Source organism: Oncorhynchus gorbuscha, linkage group LG18, assembly GCF_021184085.1.
Source record: "Oncorhynchus gorbuscha isolate QuinsamMale2020 ecotype Even-year linkage group LG18, OgorEven_v1.0, whole genome shotgun sequence".
In the NCBI taxonomy this organism is placed as follows: Eukaryota; Metazoa; Chordata; class Actinopteri; order Salmoniformes; family Salmonidae; genus Oncorhynchus; species Oncorhynchus gorbuscha.
The window spans coordinates 20,637,641-20,657,366 of NC_060190.1; the positions used below are offsets into that span (position 1 = coordinate 20,637,641).

General features: G+C 43.5%; 1 protein-coding gene across 1 annotated transcript; it reads right to left on the minus strand.

Moving 5' to 3' along the window:
• Positions 1-1,113: 1,113 nt before the first annotated feature.
• Positions 1,114-16,466, minus strand: tmem178 (transmembrane protein 178). Its single transcript, XM_046309879.1, has 4 exons — positions 15,682-16,466; positions 4,819-4,932; positions 2,494-2,631; positions 1,114-1,672 (listed from the first exon to the last, which is right to left on the minus strand). Exons 1-4 carry the CDS (start codon positions 16,091-16,093, stop codon positions 1,431-1,433), a joined length of 906 nt encoding a protein of 301 aa, XP_046165835.1. The 5' UTR covers positions 16,094-16,466; the 3' UTR covers positions 1,114-1,430.
• Positions 16,467-19,726: the final 3,260 nt, after the last annotated feature.

Sequence of the window (19,726 nt, forward strand, 5' to 3'; positions counted from 1 at the left end):
CATTAGCCACTTTAACTATACCACTTTGTTTACATACTCATCTCATATGTATATACTGTACTCGATACCATCTACTGTATCTTGCCTATGCTGCTCTGTACCATCACTCATATATCCTTATGTACATATTCTTTATCCCTTTACACTGTGTATAAGACAGTAGTTTTGGAATTGGTAGTTAGATCACTTGTTGGTTATTACTGCATTGACGGAACTAGAAGCACAAGCATTTCGCTACACTCGCATTAACATCTGCTAACCATGTGTATGTGACAAATAACATTTGATTTGATTTGATTTTTTGTGGCTCAGTAGTTATCAGTTTTGAGCAGTTTGATTAAGTGATAGATAATTGCATTGTTAACAAATGACAAGAAACTCAAATCAAAAGTAAAGTGAATATTGCATTTTGAAAAGCAGACACTTAGATTGATTATGTAACCCCCCCAAAAAGTGATTTGGTGCAGTGAACATGTGACATTTTTGTTTGTTTTTCTCAGTCAATTGCAAATGTGAGTTTTGAAACAGGGACGATTGTGATGATCTGTAAATGTACCACATACCAGTGAAAATTGCACGAAAGTGATGGAAAAGAATAACAACTGAAAATAGTAGTTAAAATGACTACATGGTGAGCCGATCATTACCTGATGTATTGGTGGCTAACCAAAATGTGCTCATGGTATTTAATGGAAAACAAAGATGTGAAACCCCAATGAATGCACAATCAAAGGTTCTGAACATAAGATAGGGGGCATTACACATGCTATCAGTTTAGAGTTTTGTACTTAAGAGTTTAGAAAATATATCACTTACATCTGAAAAAAAGGAGGGTTCTTGCTTTTAAAGTGATACTAGTAGTTTTATACAATGTCCATTTGATTCAATCTTACCAAACCACCCATAAGAATTCTGCCTTTTTCGTATATATGCTAATATATACACACATGTTTTATGTGTGTGGTATGCCTGTGTGGGTATTTGCATCGTTTCATGTTATTCACTCTCATATTGTTCTCCATATCTTAGAGAGAGAGAGAGAGAGAGAGAGAGAGAGAGAGAGAGAGAGAGAGAGAGAGAGAGAGAGAGAGAAAAGCCCCTTGAATTGAGAGAGAGAGAGAGAGAGAGAGAGAGAGAGAGAGACTGTGTGTGTGTACACATGTGTAGGTCCATATGTATGTGTGAGTTTGCCTGTGTGCACATACAAACACACACATAACACATCATAACAGCTGCACCTTCGCTAACACCTCGATAAGGATGACGAGAGTCTACAAAAAAGACCAACAAATTCTCATATCTCACTGTGGAAACTATGTTTCATCTCTGGTTTCGTACAAATAAAACACCTCCTGTTATATTGGTCTTTCTAGATCCTCCACAGGATCCTCTACAGGGGGCGCACAATTCTCTCAACCTGCTCATAACGCTCATACCGAGGACTCCCGGGTGGTTTTGGAGTGCAGGGCCTTGGTTTGGCTGAAGAAGGGGTAGGTGGTGCAGAGGCAGCCCGATGCCACGGTAAGTCCCAGGCTGACCCAGGCGCAGAAGATGGACCAGCCGTAACCATGGTCCACGTCGCCGGGCAGTCCATAGATGAAGGGTGGGTTCCGGGAGAGGTCGTAGGAGACGCTGGCGGCGTAGGTGCACAAGGAGATGGTGCAGAATATCCCTAGGGGGACACATTTTTAGCTCCAAATGGCATATATTATTATATTATATATATATTATATATTATATATATTATATATTATATATATATATATATATATATATATATATATATATTATATTATTATTATATATTATATTATAATATATTATATTATATATTATTCAAATAACAACAAAGGACAGGCTAGACAGTTGAAGTAAAATCAGGAGACATTTACAAGTTATATTCTTCAAGAATCAATGGCTATATATTATTCATTAAAACGTCTAAAAATGGATGTACCAATCCCGAATTGCCACTTTAATAACCATCTGCATGGAATGACAATTCATGAGTATAACAAATAAACAAAAAAACACAAGTTGAAAGGAAATCTAAAACTCAACTGCCCTATTGTGTAATGTTATAAATATGTTAAAGGAATGTTTGCATACAACCATTGAAGTAGTCTCCTGTTTGTAGCGATTAGCTATTATGAATGGCTATGGCATGTTTTATTATGCATATTAACACCTGTCTGTAAGGTTTTACGAATGAATCTGTATCCAGATGCATGAGAGAGAGAGAGAGAGAGAGAGAGAGAGAGAGAGAGAGAGAGAGAGAGAGAGAGACACAAAGGGGGAGAAAACTAAAGATAGAGATATAGAGCTGTTGTAAAAGAGGCACAGTGAGACAAAAGTTGAAACCAATAATGAAAGGGAAAGAGAAGCACACACTCTCTTTATATCGCTGTCTCTCTCTCTATATCTCTCTCTTTCTCTCTCTAACACACACACATATAGGAGAGGTAGGGTGTTGGTAGTTGGCAGGCTTTGTACCTGCCATGAGGAAGAGCAGGCCGGAGACGTGCTGAGTGAGGCTCTCCTCCCAAAAGAAGCCCACTGTGGCCACAATGCTGCCACACAGCAAAACGGCGGCCGCCATCCCAAGGAACCCCGCCGTGATTCGCCGCAGATCTGAGACACACACACACACACATATAAACATAGCACACACACACACAAGCAAGTACACAAAGATACAGACACCAGCATACACAAAAGCGAACACATAAGCACACACACACACACACACACAGACAAACACAAAGTGTACACACACACACAAGTGAAAACATTAGCACACACGCACACACCAACATTTCCATGACAACCACCCCCTAGTAAACCCGCTCATGCTACCCCTCAACAGTCTCCAAACAACCACGGGAAACATTTGTTTTTATTAGGTAATACTTTGCATTTTGTCTCCCCTGTCCTACATTTGTTACAACCCTGTCATAAGAATGACATGATGCCTGTCATAACGTAAAATGGCCAGCAACGACTGTTAAAAATAGGTGAATTTGAATGATTTCCTTAATGCATCGTGACAGCATTGTGCCTTGTTTTTCAGTACACGTTATGGCAAGCATTATGTCACTCAACACACAACAGTGTTATAGCGGGATATGTAAATGGAAATATTCAATTCCTGCAACTATACTGTAGCAACATTATGACACATTGATCATAAATCACATATCCGATAGTATACTCCCCCCACCCCCCAAATGTAGGCCTACTCTGTATCTCATACATTTGTCAGATCGAGTTTCAGTATCCTAACACAGGATCAAACTCGAACAGGAAAAACACTGGTAACGTCCCAAATAACACTCTATGCACTTAATAGGGAACAACTGTGCACACAAAAGTAGTGCACTTAATAAGGAATAGGGTGCAATTTTGGATGCAAACACTGTCTAAAGGTGGTAGGCAGACAAAGAAAACCAATCACATTTTGACTTTGATGAATGTTCTTCCTCAGACTAGTTGTGCAGTAATAATAAGACTGTGTGGAGTTAATATGTTTTTCTTTTACAAGCTGACATTTACTTCCTCCCCGTGAACATTTTCTATAACCATGTAGTAATCCGATCATCAGGGGTCAGACACTGGAGTAGGAATGCTAGCTTCGAAAGGTTAGCTTAACATATTCAGCATGTGGGTACAGTATTAGCTTTATTACAGATCATGGTTCTCTGAAGAGATCGCTATGGTTGTCTGAAGGTTCTAAAGGTTCCACAGCATGAAGCCAAATGAATATGGAGCACTGGGATTTGGACTTCCACTGTTATTTCATTATCAAAACTAGACACAACAGACATGTTCAGAACCTTTAGTCTACAGTACTGTACGAAGCACTGAAAAACAGACTTAAAAAACACACATACAAAACATGTAGCTATTTATACAAAAAAAACACATAATACAAGGGATGGGAAGAGCAAGTAACAGTAAAACATTTCCCCAATAAATAATGGAAATAATATGGGTAGGAATACAATGATATTGTTTGAGTAAAGATGGTGGTAGAAATTTGCTCCAAATCCGTAAGATGAAAGTGAGGGTCACTATGTTTTTTTGCACCAACCACTACCTGGAAAAGCTCATCTTAAAGGACCCTAACACTACGCATGACAGACGTCAGACTATCCCACCGCAGACACCGACATAGATCAGTTGTAGGGCACCTGGAATCAAACTTCTCACACCACACCAAGACCATCTAACCATTGTTCAATAGACTTTTGGCTCAGACCAAACCGGAAATGAGCTAGCATTTTCTACCTCTGGTTCGTTGGGCATTGCTATGGAGGAAATGAATGGGATTATAGGATAAACTCTGAGAATAAGATCTGAAGTAAACACATGCTTAGGAGATCTTATATGTTTTGTTCTATGAGATAATATCAGTCAGTTTAAAAATAATAATAATATATGCCATTTAGCAGACGCTTTTATCCAAAGCGACTTACAGTCATGTGTGCATACATTCTACGTATGGGTGGTCCCGGGGATCGTTTACATGACCTTTATGAATTCTAAAGTATTTATGTGCTATATGTGCTTGTTTTGATTACATAAATGCTTCAAAATTCACAAAGTGACATTAGCTGAGGAAGATGATCTCATAGAACAAAACGTATAAGATCTCTTACAGTTCCCCATAGGTTCCCCATAGGCTTTGGCCAACGAGCCATGTTGCAGTTAGCCTCCTTTAGTTCCTAAAAAAAGACACCATTACTATTTCTGTCTATAAAAAACAGCTAGCCATGCTAGCGGTTTTATTGCTGATGGTTCTGGGACTGCAATACATACGTAAGAGATGCCATTCATCTTGCTGAATGGTTCTCGTCAGGTTGAGCGGGATGTTTCGAAGCCGAATAGGCTGAGAGAAATGGTACTTGACAGTTGTGCATCGGTCCGCAATACCTGTAGAGAGAATGGATTACTAAAAAGCTCTACGATTTAACATTAGCACGTATGACTTTTGTTATGTAAAATCGTTGCCCTACTTACAGGTCTTTACTTGAAGTTACTTGAGGTTGTAAGTAACAAAAACAAATCCCGGGACATAGACATCTGATATGTGAAGAAAGCTTAAATTCTTGTTAATCTAACTGCACTGTCCAATATACAGTAGCTATTACAGTGAAAGAATACCATGCTATTGTTTGAGGATAGTGCACAATTATAAACTTGAAAATGTATTCATAAACCAATTCGGCACATTTGGGCAGTCTTTATACAACATTTTGAACAGATAAACAATGGTTCAAATAATGGCTGGAATAATACATTATGGCCTTATCTTTTACCAGATCTAATGTGTTACATTTTCCAACATTATTTTCACATTTCCACAAACTTCAAAGTGTTCTCTTTTAAATGATATCAATAATTTGAATATCTTTCCTTCAGGTCCTGAGCTACAGGCAGTTAGATTTGGGTATGTAATTTGAGGTGAAAATTGAAAAAAGGGTTGGGATCCTTGTGTGTCATAAACCAGGCATTGCATATTATACAGGGAATGCTTATAACAGTGTTATACATTTGATGTGTCAGGTCACATTGTAAAGGGCAATACTCAATATTTCTCTTTACCGTCATCAACTGCCTCAAACTGTGACATTTGAGCTCTTGTATTTCCATGCAATGGCTAACTTGGCAACCAATGGGTTGTCCAGTTTCCCTTACGCGCATGGCAGGCCTAGGTATACTGTAGAGTTGAATTGGTATAGTAATCAACTATATGCAGGACAAATTATTTTAACTTGGCCTGTGCTGTTGCCTATTTTGTTATCTTTCCAAACTGGACAGGTTTAGACAGTTTTACATAGTGAGTTGTAACGACGTTCGTCTGTTGTAAGAAGAGAGTCAGACCGAAATGCAGCGTGTAGGTTACTCATGACTTTAATGAATGAAAAGGTACATGAAATAACTGAATTACGAAAACAACAAACGAAACGTGAAACTAATTACAGCCTATCTGGTGACTACAAACACCCACCAAATACTGACTACAAACACCCACCAAATACAAAGCGAAAGTCAGGCTGTCTAAATACGGTTCTCAATCAGAGACAACGACAAGCACCTGACTCTGATTGAGAATCGCCTCAGGCAGCCAAGCCTAACTAGACACACCCCTAATCAGCCGCAATCCCAACTATTACAAACCCCAATACGAAACCCAACATATAAACCCATGTCACACCCTGGCCTACCCAAACATATAACAAAAACACAAAATACAATGACCAAGGCGTGACATGAGTTCTCAGTAACACTTTATAAGGTACCCTTTTTCATTAGTTTATAATGCATTTAATTCATTATAAATAACTGTTATAAGCCGTTTAGAAAAGGCACCTTTATAAAGGCTGCCTATAAAGTGTTACAAAGTTACCTTTGCTGATGTTACGGTGTCTCTAAAGGTGAGCTACTGTAAAATGTTGTCTCTTTCTTATATGAGAGTACAGTTGTCACCTGTGCTCCCTCTCCGGTCTCTAGGTCACCAGCCTGCTCGTTGTGGCGATCACCTGTCACCATCGTTACACACACCTGCGCGTCATCAGACTCACCTGGACTCCATCACTTCCCTGATTACCTTCCCTGTATATGTCACTCCCTTTCCCAGGCGTCATTGTTTCTGTTCCAGTGTTTAGTCTGTGCGTTGTTTTATGTTATGTTTATTTATTAAAACACTCACTCCCTGAACTTGCTTCCCGACTCCCAGCGCACATCGTTGCAGAATGACTCCTTACCTAAGGGAAGTATCAGGGAGTGTTTTTATTTTGTTTGGTGGGAATGACGTCGGGTCTGAGAGCCGCTACAGGCTCTTATGCCTCAGACAGATCACCAGGCTCCCCTGCTACAGCCGGCTCGTCAGGCTTTCATGCCTTCACCGGATCGCCAGACTCCCACCGGCTCGTCAGGCTCTCATGCCTCAGCCAGATAGCCAGTCTCCCCTGCCTCAGCCGGTCTGTCAGGGGAGGGGTACCTTCACATATGCTCTCTCCGGCGCTCTAGATTGCCATGCTCCCGCTTCTCAGCCGGACTGACTGGTTTCCCACGCCTCAGCAGAGGTGACCGGTCTGCTCCTGATCCCCGGTATCATCATTTTGGTCGGCAACCTGCGGCTGGCGCCGCGCATCGGGGAGAGGTTACTGTCAAGTGTGCTCCCTCTCCGGCCTCTAAGTCACCAGGCTGCTCGTTATGGCGCACACTTGTCACCATCGTTACACGCACCTGTGCGTCATCAGACTCACCTGGACTCCATCACTTCCCTGATTACCTTCCCTGTATATGTCACTCCCTTTGGTTCCTTCCCCAGGCGTCATTGTTTTTGTTTCAGTTTCATGTCTGTGTGCTGTTAGTGTTTCTAGTTTTGTATTATTATTATTACTCTTTGAACTTCTGTCCTTATTTCCGGCTGAGCTCCCACAACTTGAAGTGGTGGGACAAAATCTAAACAGTTTCCTATGGATAAAAGCGTCTGCTAAATGGCATATATATATATATATAAATGAATCGCTGATGCTCTTTAAAACACTTTTTATTCAAAATCTTTACACACATTCAAAAAATGTATCATAGGAATCATTGTAGATCCGTCTTGTGGTCCACATATACATAATGCATGGGAACCGCAACCATTTCATACTTGGTAGAAATGATGAAACATCAACATGTGCATATTGAGCGGGCACTTTGAAGTGAGCGTTCACACCTGTGTTTGATCTCTCACTGTGAGCGTGAGGCGTATGAGGCTGCGAACTGAATATCTGCATCTCACGCTCAGAGAGTTGGGAGGTTGTGTGTTTATTTACACTAGCCAACACTCCATGCCTTTGCATAGATATGAGTAGCTCTGCTCTCAGTCCCTGGTTGTGTCCCAAATGGCACCCTATTCCCTATACACTCTTAGAAAAAAGGGTTCCAAAATTGTTCTTCGATGGTCCCCATAGGAGCACCCTTTTTGGTTCCAGGTAAGAACCATAGACATTAAAATCAGTAGATAGTGATAGCGCTGACGTCATCCACGTATTCCTATGGAAAACTCCCGATTGGCACATGAATTCGGAAGTATTTTAATTTTAAGCACGCCATATTGCTGAATGGTGCTGAATGGCCCCCCAAAAAATAGCTGAGGATCATGGTGAAAGTGGCCGTAACTAGCAAAGGATCATGGTCGATGTAGTCGTTTTCATCCTGCCTGAGCGAGTCAACTGCCTCCTCGTAGCCTTCCGGCCGTGATTGGTCTGTGTCTGCACGTGGTCCTGTGTGACAACAAATGTAGAAGTCATAATGGATTCATATTTAATTATATATCTCGGTTTGTCAAATGAAATCAAATTGTATTGCTCACATACACATGGTTAGCAGATGTTAATGCGAGTGTAGCGAAATGCTTGTGCTTCTAGTTCCAACCGTGCAGTAATGAGTAATCTATCAATTTCACAACAACTACCTTATTGTCACGCCTTGGTCATTGTATTTTGTGGTTTTGTTATATGTTTGGGTAGGCCAGGGTGTGACATGGGTTTATATGTTGTATTCGTATTGGGGTTTGTATTATTTGGGATCGCGGCTGATTAGGGGTGTTGTTTGGCTTGGCTGCCTGAGGCGATTCTCAATCAGAGTCAGGTGCTTGTCATTGTCTCTGATCGGGAACCGTATATAGGCAGCCTGACTTTCGCTTTGTATTTCGTGGGTGTTTGTACCTGTCTCTGTGTAGTAGTCACCAGATAGGCTGTAATAAGTTTCACGTTCCATTTGTTGTTTTCGTATTTCAGTTATTTCATGTACCGCAATTAATTTCATTAAAGTCATGAGTAACCTACACGCTGCATTTCGGTCTGACTCTCTTCATTCAATAGACGAACGCCGTTACAGAAACACCCACCACTCACAGACCGAGCAGTGTGTAAACTGGCAGGAGCTAAAGGAGGACGTTATGGACAGCAGAAGCATGGATTATACGACGTGGGAAGAAATCGACAGGTGGGCGGCCGACCCAGAGAGAGTGCAGGCGCCCGCCTGGGATTCGCTTCAGCAGTGCGAAGAGGGCTACAGGCTAATGGAGTCAAAAAGGAAAACACGGCGACGCAGAGCAAAAACCGAAAGTAACGGGGTAGAGCGCAGAGAGAGAGTGGCTGAGTCAGGAGTCAGACCTGAGCCTACTCTCCCTGTTAATCGTGAAGAGCAGTTGCAGTGGGAGAGGCTGCACCACTTGGAGATTTGGACATGGGAGGAGGAATTAGACGGAAAAGGACCCTGGGCGCAGCCGGGAGAATATCGCCGTCCCAAGGATGAAATTGACGCGGCTAAAGCGGAGAGGCGCAGGTACGAGGAGGCAGCACGGCGACGTGGTTGGAAGCCGGAAAAGCAGCCCAAAAAAATTATTGGGGGGGGCTAGAAGGGAGAATAGTTATGCCAGGTAGGAGACCTGCGCATACTCCCTGTGCTCACCGTTGGGCTAGAGAGACCGGGCAGGCACCTTGTTATGCTATGGAGCGCACGGTGTTTCCAGTGCGGGTGCAGAGCCAGGTGCGGCACATACCAGCCCTTCCTATTGGCCGAGCCAGGTAAGCTTGGGCAGGCTCGGTGCTCAAGAGCTCCAGTGCGCCTGCACGGTCCGGTCTATCCAGAGCCACCTCTACACACCAGTCCTCCGGTAGCAGCTCCCCGCACCAGGCTTTCTGTGCGTGTCCTCGATCCAGTACCACCAGTTCCAGCACCACGCACCAGGCCTCCAGTGCACCTCGCCTGTTCAGCGCAGCCAGCGCTTTTCTCCTCTCCTGCGCTGTCGGAGTCTCCCGCCTGTTTAGCGCAGCCAGAGCCTTTCTCCTCTCCTGCGCTGCCGGAGTCTCCAGTCTGCCCAGCGCCGCCAGTGCTCCCAGTCTGCCCAGCGCCGCCAGTACTCCCAGTCTGCCCAGCGCCGCCAGTGCTCCCAGTCTGCCCAGCGCCGCCAGTCTGCCCAGCGCCGCCAGTGCTCCCAGTCTGCCCAGCGCCGCCAGTGCTCCCAGTCTGCCCAGCGCCGCCAGTGCTCCCAGTCTGCCCAGCGCCGCCAGACAACCAGTCTCCTCCAGATCTGCCAGACAACCAGTCTCTTCCAGATCTGCCAGACAACCAGTCTCTTCCAGATCTGCCAGACAACCTGAATTTCTAGTTCCGCCAGCCAGCCAGGATTTACCGGAGCCTACTACCTGCCTGAGCTTCCTCTCAATACTGGGCTTCCTCTCAGTACTGGGCTTCCTTTCAGTACTGGGCTTCCTCTCAGTCCCGGGCTGCCCCTCAGTCCCGGGTTGCTTCTGTCCCGAGCTGCCCCTCTGTCTCGAGCTGCCCCTCTGTCCCGAGCTGCCCCTCTGTGAGTGGTTTCGGTGACAAGCCAAATCTATTCAGCCTCCTGAGGTTGGAGAGGCGCTGTTGCGCCTTCTTCACCACGCTGTCTGTGTGGGTGGACCATTTCAGTTTGTCCGTGATATGTATGCCGAGGAACTTAATACTTTCCACCTTCTCCACTACTGTCCCGTCGATGTGGATAGGGGGGTGCTCCTCTGCTGTGTCCTGAAGTCCATGATCATCTCCTTTGTTTTGTTGACGTTTAGTGTGAGGTTATTTTCCTGACACCACACTCCGAGGGCCCTTAACACCTCCCTGTAGGCCATCTGTAGGCCATCTCATCGATGTTGGTAATCAAGCCTACCACTGTAGAGGCGTGCATGGCCATGCAGTCATGGGTGAACAAGGAGTACTGGAGAAGGCTGAGAACGCACCCTAATATTGACGATCAGCGGGATGGAGATGTTGTTTCCTACCCATCAGAAAGTCCAGGACCCAGTTGCACAGGGCGGGGTCGAGACCCAGGGTTTCTAGCTTAACTTCTCTGGGATATGTGGGACGCCCACCTGGCCAAAAGCCAGGGAGAATGCAGAGTGCCAAATGAAAATAAATTACTATAAAAATCAAACTTTCATTAAATCACACATGCAAATAGCAAATTAAATCTACACTTGCTGTGAATCCAGCCAACATGTCAGATTTCAAAAAGGCTTTTCGGTGAAAGCAAACGATGCTATTATCTGAGGGTAGCACCTCTGTAAACAAAGAGAGAAACCATATTTCAACCCTGCAGGTGCGACACAAAACGTAGAAATAAAAATATAATTCATGCCTTACCTTTGACAAGCTTCTTTTGTTGCTACTCCAATATGTCCCATAAACATCACAAATTGTCCTTTTTTAAAATGAATTCCGTCGATATATATCCAAAATGTCCATTTATTTGGCGTGTTTGATCCAGAAAAACACCGGTTCCAACTTGCTCAACATGACTACAAAATATCTCAAAAGTTACCTGTAAACTTTGCCAAAACATTTCAAACTACATTTGTAATACAACTTAGGTATTTTTTTACGTAAATAATCGATACAATTGAAGACGGGAATCTGTGTTCAATACAGGAAGAAAACAAACTGAAGCATGCTTTCTGGTCACACGCCTCTATCTAACAGTACACTTCAAGTGACCCTCGTTCAAGACGGCCGCACTTGTTCATTATTCAAAGGAATAACCTCAACCCATTTCTAAAGACTGTTGACATCCAGTGGAAGCGATAGGAACTGCAAGAAGGTCACTTAGAAATCTGGATTCCCAATGAAAAGCCATTGAAAAGAGAGTGACCTAAAGAAAAATCTGAATGGTTTGTCCTCGGGGTTTCGCCTGCTAAATAAGTTCTGTTATACTCACAGACATGATTCAAACAGTTTTAGAAACTTCAGAGTGTTTTCTATCCAAATATACTAATAATATGCATATCTTATCTTCTAGGGACGAGTAGCAGGCAGTTGAATTTGTGCATGCATTTCATACGGACATGAAAATACTGCCCCCTGTCACCAAGAAGTTAATGACGAGTTTGGAAGGAACTACGGTGTTAAATGCTGAGCTCTAATCGATGAACAGCATTCTTACATAGGTATTCCTCTTGTCCAGATGGGTTAGGGCAGTGTGCAGTGTGATTGCAATTGCGTCATCTGTGGACATATTGGGGCGGTAAGCAAATTGGAGTGGGTCTAGGGTGTCAGGTAGGGTGGAGGTGATATGATCCTTGACTAGTCTCTCAAAGCACTTCATGATGACGGAAGTGAGTGCTACGGGGTGATAGTCGTGTAGCTCAGTTACCTTAGTTTTCTTGGGAACAGGAAAAATGGTGGCCCTCTTGAAGCATGTGGGAACAGCAGACTGGGATAGGGATTGATTTAATATGTCCGTAAACACATTAGCCAGCTGGTCTGCACATGCTCTGAGGACGCAGCTAGGGATGCCGTCTGGGCCGGCAGCCTTGCAAGGGTTAACACGTTTAAATGTTTTACTCACGTTGGCCGCAGTGAAGGAGAGCCCGCAGGTTTTGGTAGCGGGCCATGTCAGTGGCACTGAATTGTTTTCAAAGCGAGCAAAGAAGTTGTTTAATTTGTCTGGGAAGAAGACGTCGGTGTCAGCGACGCGGCTAGTTTTCTTTTTGTAATCCGTTGATTGGACTGTAGACCCTGCCACATACGTCTCGTGTCTGAGCCATTGAATTGCGACTCTACTTTGTCTCTATACTGACGCTTAGTTTGTTTGATTGCCTTGCGGAGGGAGTAGCTACACTGTTTGTATTCGGTCATGTTTCTGGTTGCCTTGCCATGATTAAAAGCAGTGGTTCACCCTTTCGGTTTTGCGCGAATGCTGCCATCAATCCACGGTTTCTGGTTGGGGAAGGTTTTAACAGTCACCGTGGGTACAACATCACCGATGCACTTGCTAATAAACTGGCTCACTGAATCAGTGTATACATCAGTGTTGTTCTCTGAGGCTATCCGGAACATATCCCAGTCCCTGTGATCGAAGCAAACTTCGAACCAGCGATGAACAGACCTGAGCACGGGCATTTCCTGTTTTAGTTTCTGTCTATAGGCTGGGAGCAACAAAATGGAGTCGTGGTCAGATTTCCCGAAAGGAGGGCGAGGGAGGTCAAAAACCAAGCCATGAGGTCAAAGGAATTGTCTGTAGAGGTCCAAGACAGGATTGTGTTGAGGCACAGATCTGGGAAAGGGTACACAAAAAAAGTCTGCAGCATTGAAGGTTCCCAAGAACACAGTGGCCTCCATCATTCTTAAATGGAAGAAGTTTGGAACCACCAAGACTCTTCCTAGAGCTGGCCGCCTAGCCAAACTGAGCAATCGGGGGAGAAGGGCCTTAGTCAGCGAGGTGACCAAGAACCCTGATGGTCACTCTGACAGAGCTCCAGAGTTCCTGTCTGGAGATGGGAGAACCTTCCAGAAGGACAATCATCTCTGCAGCACTCCACCCATCAGGCCTTTATGGTAGAGTGGCCAGATGGAAGCCACTCCCCAGTAAAAGGCACATGATAGCCCGCTTGAAGTTTGCCAAAGATGCACCTAAAGGACTCTCAGACCATGAGAAACAAGATTCTCTGGTCTGATGAAACCAAGATTGAACTCTTTGGCCTGAATGCCAGGCGTCACATCTGGAGGAAACCTGGTACAGTCCCTATGGTGAAGCATGGTGGTGGCAGCATCATGCTGTGGGGATGTTTTTCAGTGGCAGTGACTGGGAGACTAGTCAGGATCGAGGGAAACATGTACAAAGCAAAGTACAGAGAGATCCTTGATGAAAACCTGCTCCATAGCACTCAGGATCTCAGACTGGGGTGAAGGTTTATATTCCAACAGGACAACGACCCTAAGCACACAGCCAAGACAACGCAGGAGTGACTTCGGGACATGTCTCTGAATGTCCTTGAGTGGCCCAGCCAGAGCCTGGACTTGAACCCAATTGAACATCTCTGGAGACACCTGGAAATAGCTGTGCAGCGATGCTCCCCATCCAACCAGACAGAGCTTGAGAGGATCTTCAGAGAAGAATGGGAGAAACTCCCCAAATACAGGTGTGCCAAGCTTGTAGCGTCATTTCTAAGAAGCCTTGAGGCTGTAATCTCTGACAAAGGTTCTTCACCAAAATACTGAGTAAATGGTATTTTGCAAAAATGTCTAAAAACCTGTTTTTGCTTTGTCGTTATGTGGTATTGTGTGTAGATTGATGAGGGGGAAAACTATTTCATTTTAAAATAAGGCTGTAACAAAAACAAAAAAAAATGTTAAAGGTCAATGGGTCTGAATACTTTCCTAATGCACTGTATATATGGTTCTATGTAGAACCCTTCATGCCTTCCAAAGAATCCTTCTTGCCTTCCAATCATCAAATAACCCTTTCTTCCAAAAACGGTTCTTAGGATATTAAAAGTTCTAGGTTAGAAACCTTCGCCTTACAAAGAATCATGTCTTCCAAAAAGGGTTCTTTTGATCAAAGCGGTTCTTGGTAGAACCCTAACCTTCAGCAAAGAACACTTTTGGGACGCTATTTTCTAAGAGTGTATGGGCACAATTCTTCACAGGTTGAAGCAGGTATCAAATTAAATCCACATTGACAGAAATCAAACGGTAGGTGTTGAAGCTCGAGGTCCTTCACATGACACCTCAGCCGTTTTAAATGCAAGGTGGCAAGTGAGTTCCGGTGACATTTAACCGCTGGCTTAATCAGGGCGACATTAATCTTGATGGTCTGGACACCGCACGGAAAAGTTATCATTTCATCCCGATTGACTTTTTGAGTTTCAACCTTAAAAAGACTTTGTAGGAACTTGAACTTCAGCACATTGGGCATGAATTCAGTTATAGAAAATGTTATATTCTGGCGTTTCCCTAAGGAGATCCCTTTATGGTTGTAGGTATAACACTTTCAATCAAATAAACCTTTTAGATTCCTTTTTTTTCATAGAGAAGGTTCTTAAGAACCCTGTAGGATTCCATGTTGAACACTTTTCCCTGTAGAATAAAAAATGGCTTCAAAGGGGGTTCTTTGTGGGTAAAAAAGGTGATATCTAAAACCTAAAAGGGTTCTTAGGCTGTCCCTTCCAGGTAGAACCCTTTTGCTTCCAAGTAAAACCATTTTTGGTTCCATGTTAAAACCCTTTCCACAGAGGGTTTAACATGGAACCCAAAATTGTTCTTCCTGGAACCAAAAAGGGTTTAACTGGAATCAAAAGGTGTTCTCCTATGGCTACAGACAAATAACCCTTTGGAATATTTTTTTCTAAGTGTAGTCAATCAACACTTTAGCTTTCGTAGTCCTATAGATGGCTCTATTGACAATTTGACTGGGATAACAACATAAACAAACATTTCCAAGGCCGGTCTACAACGATTACCACTGTGGGAAAATGAGAGGGAAAAAGATGTAAAAATGTAACTCATAAATTAGCCTATTAATAACCTAAATCATTAGGCTATAATTTCCCAGCACCCTCATCATGATGCGACAATTATAGAAATCATAATAGCCTACTAAAGCAAGCACTGGTAATGAGTTTGAAATAGCAATTAATGTTCCTGGAAATTAGTTTGGGCGTGTATAATCATGAGCCCTTGTGTATGAGCCGTCATAAACCTTGTTTTGACGCAATGCACGTATGCAGAATCATCACCGCAGATGGAGCTACCTCGATTAAAGGGATGCAAAACAGTCATTGCCTATAGTCACGGATTACTGACAGCAAATTTGACAACTGTTTTTCTTTTCTCCCACTTTTTAGTGTGCACATTAAAACTTACCCTTTGATATGAGTTTATCGATATCCCGGTCCATGCCTTGAAAGTAGCATTTTCTCCAGAGTCCAGAATATGTGGAGAACAACGGACGCCCACATTCCGTCTCAAGAATCCCCATCCCCAGTATTGCCCTCCAGTTCTCAAGTAATTCCTCCTCTCTACTCCCGACGTGAATCGGCTTCATAAGCGCCACGTTCCGTTTGGAGTTGCCGTTGTCCACAAGAGGCAAGTGGTATATAGGCATCTCCCTGTTTTTCTGGTCGTTAGAATCCGACCCATACTTGTCGCAGTTCTCCTTATGCCTTCTGGTGTCTGTCTCGTACCAATGGTCGGTGAAGATAGCGGTGACCAACAAGAGTAAAGAGATAACGCTCATGGACAAGCTAAGAGCCGTTGCAAGAGCTTGTTTCTCCATGGTTTGAACATCAGCGCCCGGCGCTATGCGCACAGTTTAGACGTGTTGACAGTCGGACGCCCTTCTTCCAGCACCTGCTATTCCAGTTACAACGCATTTTTACGCATCCTCTGACCTGCGAACATGGTCCACAGTCGAGAGCGCATTGGCATTGGCTGCTTCCCACCCGCGGGTTGCTGAAAATGAAAGATACAACAACACAGGTGGATCCGTACGGTGTCCGCAAGCGTGCTGGGTGTGGGCTAAACTCCGCACTTGCCTCTCTGTGCTCGGGATTACTAGTGTTTACCTGCAGAAACCACACCACCTCTATCGCCCTTTCCCTCTCCTCAGCACCTGGGCTTGTCCTCTTCGTTAGTGACACAGTCGAGGAAAATGACCATCTCCCAGAGGCGACATACAGCGTGTGTGGGGGAATGTCAAGGTTGTCCTACTCTTTCACAGTCAGTAATAAAGATGGGTGTGTCTATAAGAGAAAATAATGGTTCCCTGTAACTTAACCCTTGCATCCTCAGTTTGATCAAATATCCATTCCCCCAATACACCAAATACACAATTTGACCATTTAAATGTGTAAAACTTAAAAAAAAATCTCTCTCTCTCTCTCTCTCTCTCTCTCTCTCTCTCTCTCTCTCTCTCTCTCTCTCTCTCTCTCTCTCTCTCTCTCTCTCTCTCTCTCTCTCTCTCTCTCTCTCTCTCTCTCAATTCAATTCAATTCAATTCAAGGGCATTATTGGCATGGGAAACATGTGTTAACATTGCCAAAGCAAGTGAGGTAGACAACATACAAAGTGAATATATAAAGTGAATAACAACAAAAATTAACAGTAAACATTACATATACAACAGTTTCAAAACAGTAAAGACATTACAAATGTCATATTATATATATATATATATATACACACAATGTACAAATAGTTAAAGGACATAAGATAAAATAAATAAGCATAAATATGGGTTGTATTTACAATGGTGTTTGTTCTTCACTGGTTGCCCTTTTCTCGTGGCAACAGGTCACAAATCTTGCTGCTGTGATGGCACACTGTGGAATTTCACCCAGTAGATATGGGAGTTTTTCAAAATTGGATATGTTTTCGAATTCTTTGTGGATCTGTGTGATCTGGGGGAAATATGTCTCTCTAATATGGTCATACATTGGGCAGGAGGTTAGGAAGTGCAGCTCAGTTTCCACCTCATTTTGTGGGCAGTGAGCACATAGCCTGTCTTCTCTTGAGAGCCATGTCTGCCTACGGCGGCCTTTCTCAATAGCAAGGCTATGCTCACTGAGTCTGTACATAGTCAAAGCTTTCCTTAATTTTGGGTCAGTCACAGTGGTCAGGTATTCTGCCGCTGTGTACTCTCTGTGTAGGGCCAAATAGCATTCTAGTTTGCTCTGTTTTTTTGTTAATTCTTTCCAATGTGTTAAGTAATTATCTTTTTGTTTTCTCATGATTTGGTTGGGTCTAATTGTGCTGTTGTCCTGGGGCTCTGTAGGGTGTGTTTGTGTTTGTGAACAGAGCCCCAGGACCAGCTTGCTTAGGGGACTCTTCTCCAGGTTCATCTCTCTGTTTGTGATGGCTTTGTTATGGAAGGTTTGTGAATCGCTTCCTTTTAGGTGGTTGTAGAATTTAATGGCTCTTTTCTGGATTTTGATAATTAGTGGGTATCGGCCTAATTCTGCTCTTCAAGCTTTCAGGGGACATATCCAAAATGTCAGGATTTTTAACAGTCCCCAAACGATGATAAATAGCCATTTCAGCATGCTATTGCATGCTATTTCATGCTATTGCAATTCTATTCTGTCACAGTATCAAAGTCTGAATTGAGCTAAAAGTGATGAAATAATTGCCACAAAGCGAGCATTGCTGAAATGGATTTGTGGGTGTTTATTTGGCTTGTTTGATCTGCGCCTTTGCCAGCTCTAATAATGGCCCATTAAAATGGAGCCTGGATGTGTGCCTGGCATGACAAGAATTGCATAAATAAACATGTAAATGGTGATAACAATGATTGCAATCTGTACTGTTGGAGTGAACATGGGAAAAAACATTAAGCAATTAAATTGGCACATTTGCTAGGTTGACGAAATTGGTACAAATAACAAATCAAATCAAATATTATTTGTCACATGCGCCGAATACAACAGACCTTAGAGTGAAATGCTACTTACAACCCTTAACCAACAATGCAGTTTTACAAATAATTAAAAGAGCAACAATAAAATAACAGTAACGAGGCTATATACAGGGGGTACCGATACAGCGTCAATGTGCGGGGGCACGGTTAGTTGAGGTATTTGAAGTAATATGTACATGTAGGTAGAAGTAAAGTGAGGGGGAGGGAGGGGTCAATGCAAATAGTCCAGGTAGCCATTTGATGAGCTGTTCAGGAGTCTTATGGCTTGGGGGTAGAAGCTTTTAAGAAGCCTTTTGGACATAGACTTGGCACTCCAGTACCACTTGCCGTGCGGTAGCAGAGAGAACAGTCTATGACTAGGGTGGCTGGAGTCTTTGGCCATTTTTAGGGCCTTCCTCTGACACCGCCTGCTATAGAGGTCCTGGATGGCTGAAAGTTTGGTCCCAGTGATGTAGTGGGTCGTACGCACTACCCACTGTTGTGCCTTGCGGTCAGAGGCCGAGCAGTAGCCATACAAGTCGGTGATGCGACCAGTCAAGATTCTCTTGATGGTGTAGCTGTAGATCTTTTTGAGGATCTGAGGACCCATGCCAAATGAGGGAAGGAGAGGTTGTTATCCTGGCACCACACTGCCAGGTCTCTGACCTCCTCCCTATAGGCTGTCTCATCGTTGCCAGTGATCAGGCCTACCACTGTTGTGTCATTGGCAAACTTAATGATGGTGTTGGAGTCGTGCTTGGCCATGCAGTTGTGGGTGAACAGGGAGTTGGGAGGGGGCTGAGCACGCACCCCTGACGGGCCCCTGTGTTGATGATCAGTGTGGCAGATGTGTTGTTACCTACCCTTACCACCTGGGGGTGGCCTGTCAGGAAGTCCAGGATCCAGTTGCAGAGTGAATAGCATTCTCACATTGATGTTATTTTTATCCGGGTCTGTAGTCATTTAGGCAGGTTACCTTAGTGTTCTTAGGCACAGGGTCTGCTTGAAACATGTTGGTATTACAGACTCGGTCATGCTAACGTCCTCGTATTATGTTTGGTCCGGTGCCTTGTGAATGTTGACTTGTTTAAAGGTCTTACTCACCTTGGTTACGGGGGCATGATCAAACAGTCGTCCGGATCAGCTGGTGCTCTCATGCATGCTTCAGTGTTGGAAAAGGTTACATTGTGTGGGTGATTGTCTTTGTTGAATACATTTTTTTGTGCTGTGCATTCCTATTTTCAGATTAGTATAGGCCTAGGGAGTAGGGACAGATCCATCTAGTGACACCTGTTTTCTCTGGAGGATATTACACAAAGGCAGGACATAAAGGGAAATTAAGAATAAGAGTGATGTGTGATATGGTCAAATATAATAACGCATTGGCTTTATATTAGTCATTTTTCGATCATTCAGTAATATGGACTTTTTAATAGTACTGTACAATAATACATTCAATCAAATATTATGTTATAAATAATACATGTATTGCAAACTTACCACATGCACAAATGC

Coding starts and splice junctions, on each gene's coding strand:
- tmem178 (XM_046309879.1), bottom strand. CDS start 16,093: ATGGAGAAACAAGCTCTTGCAACGGCTCTTAGCTTGTCCATGAGCGTT. Junction 4,933..15,681: donor CGATAAACTCATATCAAAGG/GTAAGTTTTAAT, acceptor TTCTCTCTACAG/GTATTGCGGACCGATGCACA. Junction 2,632..4,818: donor AGATGAATGGCATCTCTTAC/GTATGTATTGCA, acceptor TGTGTGTCTCAG/ATCTGCGGCGAATCACGGCG.